Source organism: Gossypium hirsutum, chromosome A07 (genome assembly GCF_007990345.1).
Source record: "Gossypium hirsutum isolate 1008001.06 chromosome A07, Gossypium_hirsutum_v2.1, whole genome shotgun sequence".
Classification (NCBI taxonomy): domain Eukaryota; kingdom Viridiplantae; phylum Streptophyta; class Magnoliopsida; order Malvales; family Malvaceae; genus Gossypium; species Gossypium hirsutum.
The window spans coordinates 89,686,111-89,698,086 of NC_053430.1; the positions used below are offsets into that span (position 1 = coordinate 89,686,111).

The 11,976-nt window shown below is 33.8% G+C and overlaps 2 protein-coding genes across 2 annotated transcripts; one reads left to right on the forward strand and one right to left on the reverse strand.

The window, feature by feature from the left end:
* The first annotated feature begins 1,644 nt into the window (after positions 1–1,644).
* Positions 1,645–6,388, forward strand: LOC107955727 (uncharacterized). Its single transcript, XM_016891535.2, has 11 exons — positions 1,645–1,803; positions 2,138–2,386; positions 2,780–2,992; positions 3,429–3,509; positions 3,601–3,687; positions 3,788–3,883; positions 4,025–4,078; positions 4,208–5,199; positions 5,404–5,452; positions 5,571–5,610; positions 6,015–6,388. The coding sequence occupies exons 1-11, from the start codon at positions 1,738–1,740 to the stop codon at positions 6,164–6,166; spliced, it is 2,079 nt and encodes a 692-aa protein (XP_016747024.2). The 5' UTR covers positions 1,645–1,737; the 3' UTR covers positions 6,167–6,388.
* A 203-nt stretch (positions 6,389–6,591) lies between these two features.
* Positions 6,592–10,828, reverse strand: LOC107955728 (protein-tyrosine-phosphatase IBR5). Its single transcript, XM_041116560.1, has 5 exons — positions 10,305–10,828; positions 8,608–8,707; positions 8,095–8,152; positions 7,634–7,740; positions 6,592–7,074 (listed from the first exon to the last, which is right to left on the reverse strand). Exons 1-5 carry the CDS (start codon positions 10,539–10,541, stop codon positions 6,770–6,772), a joined length of 807 nt encoding a protein of 268 aa, XP_040972494.1. The 5' UTR covers positions 10,542–10,828; the 3' UTR covers positions 6,592–6,769.
* Between the last annotated feature and the right edge of the window lie 1,148 nt (positions 10,829–11,976).

The window sequence follows — 11,976 nt, forward strand, 5'->3', positions numbered from 1 at the left end:
AATATCATCTTTTTCATGTATATGTCCACTTGAAATGATCAACTAATTTCCACTTCTTATTTTCCAGTCTATCCCTTGTTTACACAAATCTCTACCATGAAGAATGTCTTTTCAAACCCAGGAGTCAAAACTTTTACTTGTACCATTATCATACCCAATTGTTGAACAATACTTCTTATGCATAGTATTATGAACTAGTCAATTGTCTCCATTATAAATTCTCCAGGCCGATTTAGTTAGAAGAGTTTGATTCATTAATCTAGTTTTTCAAATACTAAATCCCCCTTTAAATTTTAGCTTCCATAGCCAATCCCAGCTTTTCATATGAATCTTTCTTTTGTCAAACTCATTGTTCCTGTGAAAGCTTTATATAATTTTATCATTCTAATAAGATACTTTGACTGGAGCTTTAAAACATGAGAGATAATATAAAGGTAAATTAGTTAATATGAATTTTATGAGAGTGAGATTTCCTCTTACTGATAAAAGATTAGCTTTCTAACCTTAAAACCTGCTTTATGATCTATCCATAAAAGGTTAGAAAAATACTAACTCTTAGACTTCATTTTATAAAGTGGGAAACCAAGTACTTATCTTTTATTTGAAATTTAAAAAAAAAATTAAATATGATTCATGGTTAAAATATCGTTATATATTGTTTAAATGTTTTTTTCTAATCTAAATGTATCAAATGCTATTATAAATATAAAATTCTTTTTTAGATAATCTTAATAGATCATATTTGTTTTTCTAAATAAATAAAAAAATAATATATTTCAACACATTTAAATTTATATATTTTTACAATGATAATAATACTTATATTAATCAAATTAAAATTTGACAGACAAGGGTTGGTGTAGAGGTGATCATGGGCCGGGTCGGGCCGGGCCCATACAAAATTTTAGGCTCGTCTACTAGGCCCGGGCCCGGCCCGGCCCGAAATATGGGCCTAAAATTTTGCCCAAGCCCGGCTTGAAATAAAATTACTAAGCCCGAGCCCTGGCCCGACCCAGTCCATATTAATTTTTTTTATTTCATTAAATAAAAAAATTTAAAAATATAATAAATCAAATATATTTAAAAACATAAAAACAAATATTAAAATAAATAAAAATAATACTAAAACAATTCTTAAAACAATACACAAATTAATAATATAATAAAAATGGTTATATTAAAAATTTAAAATAATTAAAAATAAAATAAAAAATATATATTAATATATAATTCGGGCCGGGCCGGGCCGGGGCCGAAAAACTCTTACCCGAGGCCCGGTCCGTTTTCTAAACGGGCCTCGTTTTTTTGCTAAGCCCATTTTTTGGGCCTATATTTTTACCCAAACCCTCTCATTTTTTGGGCAAGCCTTCGGGCCGGGCCGGGCCGCCCAGCCCATGATCAGCTCTAGGTTGGTGATATGTTATAAAAAAACAGACGAAATTATAGCAAAATTTTTAAAGTTGTCCATTTCATGGTTATTATTATTATTTTTTGGTCAGACTCGTTTTCATTCGTTTACAAAAGATACGATCTCAGTGTTCCAGATACTTCCCAATTGCGAAACGCCAGCAAATGCGTAAGGAAGACCCAAGACAGCCGCGCATATTAGCTTAACACGTGTTAAAATGTATGTACCGCCTCTTATCCTAAGCTACCCGTTCCTCCTATATATATAAGTAAATTAAAACCCCGACTACTCCGTAATTTTGCTGTATATTTATTTATTTTTGCCCCTTTATGTTAATTGCTCCTCAGGAAGAATATTCCCTCCCCTGTAAGAGAAAATACCCATCAATTCCTCAGGTAAAAACAAAATTCCATCAATTTTCTCAATCTGGCTCTTTTTTCTCATCCTTATTTCTTCATTTTAAACCTTAATTTGCATGTAAAAATTTGTTCAATTCTGCTATAAATTGAGTTTTTTTTTCAATTTAAATAGCGATCTGGGTGCCGAAATTTAGTTGTTAAATTGACAACCTTTATTCAACAAACTTCAATTTTGAAGTCAGATATTTGTTTGGGAATTTTAAAAAAGGAAAAAGATTGTGTTTGTGATTGTGATTGTGATCATGAAAATCTTTTGCTTTAGAAAGTGATTAAAAGTTTTTCTTTTTCTCTTTTTTATTTAATGTTATAGTGCAACACAGAAGAGGGAGAAAATATGGTGAATGTGACTGTTATATGGAGAGGAAACAAGTATATGGTGGAAATGGATTCTGGTGCAAATCTCAAGGAGCTAGGCGATGAGCTGCAGAAGTTGACTGATGTTAAGTCGGATACTATGCGCCTTATTGTTCCCCAATTGTCGGGCAAAGGCTCGCGAATGCTTCACCCTTTCTCAGATGAGCATTCATGCTTAAGTTTGCAAGAGGCTTCAGTTTTCATGGTAGTGTATATATCCATTACAAGGTTTATTGTTTAATGCTAAGTACAATAAGCTTCCTTTCACCCAAACGAGAGGCAATTGGTGAATATGCTAATAGTCTAATCCCTATGAGTCACAATTTATGTTCAGTTGACAATTGGATTTTGAGTTTCAAAAGCCTGAGCATGTCTTTTCAGTTAGAAAGCAACTTGTTTGTGTTGTTTTGTTCATATTTCTTAGCCTCGGGCGTAATTGTCTTTGGTTGAAATTTTTCACAAGAATGGTTTGGAGGATTATTGCTAAAGAGGTTGAAGTAATTAACAGGAAGTGATATATGGGCATGTTTAACTGGATTTTTCACACTTGTTTAACATTCTATGCCAACTTATGGTACTTTGTTTCATCTAATGTCAGGGAAAATCTGTCAGGATGATGGGGGTATCAGAGGATGAAGTTGACCGAGTTATACAAAACTCGAAGGTAGACATGAGAATAATTGGATTCAGTGAAGAGGAAAGGAGACTGAGGCAGCGAATGTCAGATGGACCCTCCAATGTTCCAATAAGACTTCCTCAAGGACCTTATATCTTTTGTGATTTTCGCACTCTTCATATTCCAGGAGTAGAGGTACCTCTGACTTCATTACCATTGACAATATGAATCTAAGTAAAGAATAATTGAAAAAGAAAGGCCATTGATGCAATCTTTGTTTCTCAAGATTCACTTGGATTATATTGATAATTAAAATTTTACACAAAAAAAAAGCACATTTATTAGTACTGAGGGTTATCGGGATAGGAGCGTTGTTGGTAACACAAAAACTGTTGTTATATCTTCATGGTTGGTGTTACAAATAGCAGTTCTATGAAAAAGGTAGCCTCTGTTTGATGAAGAAATGATTTTTGGCTCTAAATTCCTGATTTTGCAAATTAAGAGATGCATAAGTGCATCAGTCATCTTAAATTATGTTATCTTTCATGTACTATTTGTCATTATGTGAATCTAATGAAATGACAGGCAACCATTTATCTTTTCTGATATCCTGATTGCTGTCTGTTACCAGTTACACCCACCAGCTTCTGAGGCATTAAAAAGGATGCACATGCTTGCTGCAGACCCTGGAATCATTGCTATCATGAGCAAGGTACCATCAGATCCATATTTACCCGTACTAATTTGGTTAACTGACTCTTGTAAGCCCTGCTAAACTAATTTCTGCTTGTTCTTTTACAAAGCATCGATGGCGTGTAGGAATAATGACTGAGATGGCTCCAGTTGGTTATGTTGGTGTGAGTCCCAAATGCATTCTAGGCTTTAATAAGGTAATGGCCTATTTTAGCTTAGAAAAACATCATATCTTGAATCTCTCAACTTCTGTACTTCCCATTATTTTTTATTGTTGATCCTTATTTGTTCTTTCAGAATCATGGAGAAGAAATATCTCTCCGTCTTCGAACCGATGACCTCAAAGGATTCAGGAAATATGAGAGCATAAAAAAAACTCTTCTACATGAACTTGTAAGCATTCTTGAACAAATTTTAATTATGAGTAGTAGAAATGTTACCAATGATTAGTTATCGTAATCCCAAAAATGGAGGGAGGTGGTAGAGAAAAATTAACAAATGACTGATTGAGAATTGCGCTTCTTTATATTTCAGGCTCATATGGTATTTTCTGAACATGATTCAAATTTTCATGCCCTTGATAAACAGGTAAAACTACCTTTTCTATGCACACTTTTATAGTAGGAAACAATGCTTCATGATCAAATTATTGTCTAGACAAAGAAACATTATCTTGATCTGATATTACTCTCTCTCTTCCTCTCTCTTTGCTTGCAGTTGAATGAAGAAGCTGCTAGCCTAGACTGGACCAAATCTAGGGGCCACGCTTTAAGTGGAATCAGACACTCGGAGAACTATGAAGAATATTATGTTGAAGATGGCAGAAATTCTCAGAAGGTTGGTGGAAATATGTCAACTTTGCTGGAAAATGCCCGTGCGTCTTCTGTAGCTGCTGCTTTTCGTCGTCTGATAAACACTCCTGCCAATGTGGACGCATCTGAAACACATGATGAGCCAGAACCTGATGATTCTGAGTTGGTTATGGATGATGGAGATGAAAATCTAGATATTCAATGTCAAATTAGGGCTCAGGGGAAACATGCTTATGAATCAGATTCTGATGGCCTTGCTGACAATCAAAACAAGTGTGAGCCTGATCCGGATGATTTGCTTCATGCTGAAACTCTGCAACTGAAACATCATTCTGAATCCACTGAAAACAGTTCTCAATCTCAGATGACTCTTGGGAAATCAACAGCCATGAGTTCAAATGAAGAGCCTGATCCTGATGATTCGGGTGCTTCTTCAAGTTCTGGAAATGTGGTTGAACCTGTGGTGATGCCAGCTCTGGACACCAAGATTCAGACAAGTGAGACCATAGATGAGCCAGATCCTAATGATGTAGAAGCACAATCTAGCATTTCGGGATGTGTGAACAGAGCAAATTATGATCCTCGTCATCACATAACAACTGAAACCTTGGAAGATCAAGCACATTTCAACCAAGGTTATAAAGAACCTGATCCTGATGCTAAAGCAAATGAAATACTACAAGCAGAGCCGGATCCAGATGATAAGCTATTACCACAATTGGGAATATCCAATATGAAAATTGATGAGCCAGATCTGGATGATCAAGAATTACAGAGAATTCAAGACACTGTGACTGGTGTTTGTAGCCGTCTGCAAAAGGCCATTGAGATGTTGCGGGCTGAAGTCAATCCCACCAAGGCAACTGTTGTTCTGCAAACTCTTTTTAAGATTATTAGGTATGTTTTCTTACTTGACTATCCTTAAATTCTATATCCATTTCCTTAAAAACACAATTAAGCATTGATACCATGTAACTGGGCCTGCCTCTTGCAAACTCCTATAGAAGTAGTTCATGCTTATTCCGCCTATCATATTTTGTTGTCTTTGTTTTGTGAACTAAAATTACCAATAAAGGCTGGAATTATTTTCTTTGTTTGCAGAAATGTGATTGAACACCCAGATGAAATGAAATTTAGAAGACTTCGGAAGGTAGAATTGTTGTTACTCTTGTCCATGAGTTAAATCTGTTGTATTAACTCTTTTATGTAGTGGAATCCCTTTTTTCATCCAATCTTTGTGTGCTTACTAATAATGGTGTATGTTGCAGGCCAATCCTATAATCCAAAGAAATATTGCAAATTACAAAGGTTTGTTTCTTTTTATTCTTTCCCCTTCCTTCCACCTCTTTATTTATTTTTGATATATTAAAGAGGCTTTTTCCAGTAGAATTTTAATTAGATTAGGAGGAAAATGTGCATTTCTCTAGTAAGGATAAGAGCAAACTTTCTCAAAAAACTATATTATCCAGACTCTGCTATTTTTTATTGAAGTATCCATGTTTTGACACATTTGACATGGTATGGGGGCATGTTTCTCCAAATACAAGGGGAAACTTTAAGAAAGAAAGAAAGGATACTCAGTGTTGGATATGTACTTGTATTTGAAATTCACCTTCAAGTCTGGGTAGCATAGTTAAAGAGTGCATTAGAATGGAGTTGGATGCAAAGAATTTAAGGCCATCTTTATTGACAGAGGTTTTTTGTTGTTGCAGCTGCCATGGAAATTCTTCTTTTGATTGGTTTCAGTGAAGATGTTATATTGGATGAAATTGGGAAAGCAGAAACTTACCTAGTGTTAAAGCGGAACGACCCTGGTCTTTTATGGCTAGCCAAGTCCTCCCTTGAAACATGTATTGCCTACTAGTTTTATTATAAACCTTTGAAATGTGTGTTAATATATACGGCTAAAAGACATTCAAAATGGTGAAGAAATTGCATAAGAGGTAAATTGTGAAATTGTGTGAATGAACAGACACAGATATAGATGCAGGATTCTGCGTACTTGTATCGTAATAATTCCAGAAATTATTTGTAAAGAACTAACTTGGTTTGGAAATGTTGCAAGTCAATGATGTAAATTTCTTTTCCTTTGTACTTTATTTTTATAGGATGATATGAGAAGAGACATAAATTTATCAATGCCTCGTTGTTTAATGTTAATTGAGTAATATGTTTATTTACTTGCAGTACTCCTGTTAAAATGGGAAGCGCAGCATATTACCTACTATAATGGCATATTACAGGAAACTGTTCATACTGCTTCAGAACAAGAACGTACTAATATGGAAATGAAGAAAAATAATTAGTATGGATGCATGGATGGACGTTATCTTTGTATATGAAATTTGGGACGAGCCATAAGTGTGGGCTTCATTAACATTCAAAGCCACCCAGAGAAAGAAGGTACCAACTCGCCAAATCTAACAAGTCAGAAAATTTAGACATTTACTGGTAATTTACAGCCATTTTAAGTGTTATCCATTGAAATATCACAGCCACTAGGGTTGGCTAGGTTTTCATAGACATTTTTCTGGGTCTGACTGGCTCCAAACGTGAACTCGTGTGGTAGCAGACGGGCAAATATAGATGCACCGCCGAGATTACTGAAAGCAGGAATAGGAACAGGAACAGGAACCGGAACTGGATCTTTTACCTCTGAGAGGCTGAAGTTGAGTGGAGCTCCACCAGGTTGGAAGGAAAGCAGAGCAAGATTGCTACTATTTGATGATCCATACAGCTTTTGCTCATATTCCTGCAATTGCTGGTAGACGGCTGCCAGTCACCAAACAGCAAATGACAATCAGAGTATAGTACAAAATAATATATCAAAAATTAACAACGGAAAAATCACATATGAATAAACATCACAAACTATTAAGTCTACTGGACCTAATGTTTAGCTTGAGTCATGCAATCATGTACGCAAGTTCTGAAGTGCAAATTTCCTATATCCCCGAACAGCGGCCTCAAAAGTCTATAATATCTAAACTAAATTTTAATCATACTGAAATTTGCAACACTTGCTACTTTTTACACAAATACATTATACATGATTACTCGTGAATAAAGCATTTCTACCTCCACATTCTCTCTCAAATGGATGTTAAACACTAGGAAACATAAGCATCAACCCTTCGCACGAGATCTAACAAATTCGGACCGGAAACCAAGAACATAGTGATGGCAGCAGCATTAGACCTTTTCCTCTTTCGAATAATACCAAGTAGCATTCTTAAGTTTTAAATTAAGCGAATGAATTCAATCAGCTAAGGTAACAACATAAAATGGCTTCCATAAATATTAGGTAATCTAAGTCAAAGCTAGTAAATACCTTGACTTATATCAACAGATGGTCTCCGTTCTTTCACCCACTGGTAGCTTTGTGGAAGCCTCCATCCTTTAGATTTCATCAAGAAAGCTACTACAATAGCTGGTGACCTGTTAGAAAGAATATAATCATCCTCACTAGCAATTTGTTCCATTTAAATAAGCGTAAACACACCTGAGCATTTTTGCCTCAATGCTAGTCGATCCCCCTTCCCCAATTAAAAAAAAAAAGAGGTATTACACACATACCAAGCAGGTAATCTCCCATTTTCAGGGGTGAGGTACTAGGTTCTTCCACCGTAGTTTATATGCAAAATCCTATTTTCAGCATTCAAATTTGAATTTCTTTCTTGTATAATATAAGATAAAAGAGAAAGAGGAAAACACTGCTTCAACATACTCATGTTTGTTTTAGTGTGCATTACTTGGATAACAAAATAATGGAGCAGTAAAATAAAAATCAACCTATTTTTTCCTGACATGCAGTGAACAAGGACTCGAGCCTTATCCCTCTCACATTGCTCTGCAGAAATGAACCACATGTCATAATATACCGATGAGAAAATAAAACTATGCAACATGTCAACTCGAAGTGTCTGAGCTACTACAATGCAACTACCAAACATTATTTACTTATTGTTCGTGTATCTGCAAGCAAAACTCTCCAACTTCCATTTTTAACTAGGTTAATGAAAGGGCATCATGAGCAGAGCAAATCACACAAGATTATCAAGTTGGAAAAAATGATTGAGATGTAAAGAAAACATTTCAGCAAGGTTTCAAATTTGTGAACATGCAGAGCCCCTAGGAAGCATATATATTTAATTCTGCTCAGATCAACCTCTTGAAATTTGCAAAGGAAAAAATGTTTGAGGCATCAAAGAGGGAATACCAAAGTCATGCACAAAAGAGGTGATACCAAAATTAACCTTTTGACTGTAAACTGAAACTTGATAATACAACACAAACATTCCGCACCTAAAAATTGTATTGCATCATCAAATAGTAAAATTTTGCCATCTTGCAGGCAGTGATAGGTAAAGGAATTCTTGTAGAGATTTTGACAAGCAGGTACAGTCTGCAAAGAGATGTTGTAAATAATATAAGAATATGCCATAAGTGTAAGCTAAGATGCATGATAGCCATTAATATGTATTTAAGCAGATGCAACATCAAACAAAGAGAACAAACTGTACAATGAAAACTGAAAAAGAATGGATCTTCACACCATCACCCTTACCACCTGCCAAAACGATCCTTCCAATTCCCTCCCTGATGGCATTGGAAGGTGGTTAGAGTATTACTATCAACTTAGTTTAACAGTTATGATTTCCAATATCAAAAGCATATCCTGTGGAGACAGTCCCCAATTCCATTTTCTCCTCATCCCTAATACCATTCTTTGATACAGAAGTGTTCTTACTGCTTTGACCCCATTCCTACAAAATTCCAATTTTTGCCCTTGCAAATGGCAAACAGAATATATGGGTTTGGATATTGTGTAAATCTAACAAAGAAGCTATTCATTGGCTGCTATGTTTAGCCACCTTCTGATTCTATATGTATGATGGCTGTGAATAGAATTGTAATTTACTATCGAAAGGACATCCCTTTACTATAGTGAAAAAGTAGCTCAGTACATCTTTCTCAATAATGCTGCATGTGATCCAGTGCCATGCAAGGTTTAATGTTGTATAATTCTCCATTAAACACTACGAAAATCTTAAAACCTCAATTTATGATGAACCCTCAGGTTCTCCTTTCAAAGGCTAAGGACTAAAAGATCAACAGAACTGCTCTTAGGACCATTTGACTATCAAATCTTACCATTATTTCTAGTTCTAAGTTTGATAAATTGCACCCTCACATCCTGTTCTGGTGTTGCCTCATCAATATCACACATTTTATGTCAAACTTCTTCCCCAAGTTTCCAGCTTAAGATCAATAATAGTGGTCTCAGCCTCATCCGCAAATAGAAAGCACCAACGAATATTACCCATTATTTATCCTAGATATCCAGTTTAACTCAACAGTAAGTTTACCCGAAAGGTTAAGGCCTAAAGTAGAGTCTCAAGGAAAATTCATTAAAACTGGATAGTACACCTATTAACTTCACACTATTCCCAAAGCTATAACTAATCTTTCATTCATACCACTAACCATGCAGATAATCATAAGACTTCCATAATAGGTAGTACAACTGACATAGGAATTTTTTAGATCAATGTAATTACAAGATCCTCCTCCATTAAGCTTTGGTTAAGCTATAAACTAGGAAAGTGGTTATGAATATTTATCATTTAATTAACAAAATTCTCCATTCTCACTCCCTTCCATTCTTCATGCTAAGCAAAGCCACCCTTTCTATACTTAGAAACAAGCAAAGGCAAAAGGAACTAAGTTAGTTACTAATTTCCTACTTCCGATGCCAAATACTTGGAATGCAGAAAACCCATCAATATTATACAAAAACAGCAGCATAAAAACCTTAAACATACAGCACTAAAATCAATTCCTAATTTACCCTTTTTATATGAATTAGAGAACAATCATAAGTCAACTTTTCCAAACTACATTGGATCACAAAACCCATAAATTTAAATATAAAAACCATAAGCTGATAGTAATACCATAAGCAAACATACACATTAATGAAAGGAGAAGAAGGGGCCTACATTAAGGACATGAGTAATTCCCTGGGTCTTTAGAAGCTCAGAGCGAGAGGCGTTATCATAGCTACCCAAATAAAGAAAGCCAGGCAAGATGAGGGAGGGAAAAGCACTGACTTGAAGCGATGATTTGTCAGAAGAGAGGGGAATTCTATGGCCACATATCCCACAAACTTCCTCTTCTTCGTACTTGTGATAGTGGCCGCATATCCCACACGGATTCTCCCTTTCCCTCTTCCTCATCCCCACTCGCCTCCCCCCAACAAATTTTCGATTATACCCAGATCAACAAAACCAACAAGGATCAAAACCAGAGTGTTTCTTTTTAAGTTGTAGGAAGAAGGGATTGTTAGAATGATAATAAAAGAGGGAGAGTGATGAATCCAGAGTACTTTGAATGGGTTTTCGTACAAAAAGGAAAGAGAAAGGATTAATATAATGTTTTGTCTCCCTTGACTCTGGGAAATGAAATTCAAGAACCATACAGACAGTGAGGCTTGCCGCTTACCTTATCGGCACGTGCGTCAATGTACTCATCAAACACCCCATGTGCTTTCTTCTTTTTATGTTCTTTTCTCTCTTTTATAACGTCATTAAATTATTTATTTTTCTTATTTTGACTGAAAAATGATGACTTCTGGTAATCAAAATTTTAATTTTTAAGTTTTAAAATTGGTTTGAATTTTAATATTATTTTTTATGATTTTATTAATAGAATAAATTTAGTGTTATTTATAAATTAATTTAATTTATTTAAATATAATTTGATGGTTGTGAATTTTTTTAAAATTTTAAGGTTAATTTAATAAAATTTAATTGTTAATATTATTAATTAATTATGATTTTTTTAAAATAAATCCTAATTCTTTAAAAATTTGTCAAATAAATGTATTACATTAGACAAATAAATATATATATGTATAAGATTAAAAAAAATTATCAAATAATATATTAAGCTAGAAATTATTTTTTTCATTTAAAATTTGTAATAAATTTCAAACATATTATTTTACTTATAAACAACTTCAATTATTTTAAAATCTTAGGGGGAGTTATGAAAAAAAAGGGTTTTTGATCATTTTAATTATTGTTGTCAAAAAATATTTTTGAAATAATAAAATATTTATTCAGACATGATATTGTAAGATAAAAAAAAATATGTTAGATTTTTTAATAAGAATAATTAAACTAATTTCAATTAAAAGCATTCATAAAATGCCAGAAGTCAAAATATTTTATTTGAGTTTAAATTGCAATTTAAAAATATAATTTAATTAGTCAAAAAAATATAATTTAATTTGAAAAAAGTTATTTTTGGCTTGAAATCGTAATTTAAAATTATATTTTGAATTTAAAAAATAATTTTGAAGCCTCAATGATAAAGGAAACTTTAATTCGTGTCACTTAATTTTATATTTTTTTAATTTAAAAATATTATATTATTACTCATTCGCAAAATTAAAATATTAAAATATTAAATGTAATAATAAAATACATTGCATCCTACAAAAACTGAATTCTATGTCTTAAAAAAAGATAATATTGAAAACCTACGTGAAATACCAAAAAGACATTCAGAAAAATTAAGCTGTAAGAGGTAAAAGGATTGGCGGTGCTTTAAACACGAGGTCCTGTTTAATTTATTGGGACAGTGATGTCCTAAACCTCTATTTATAAT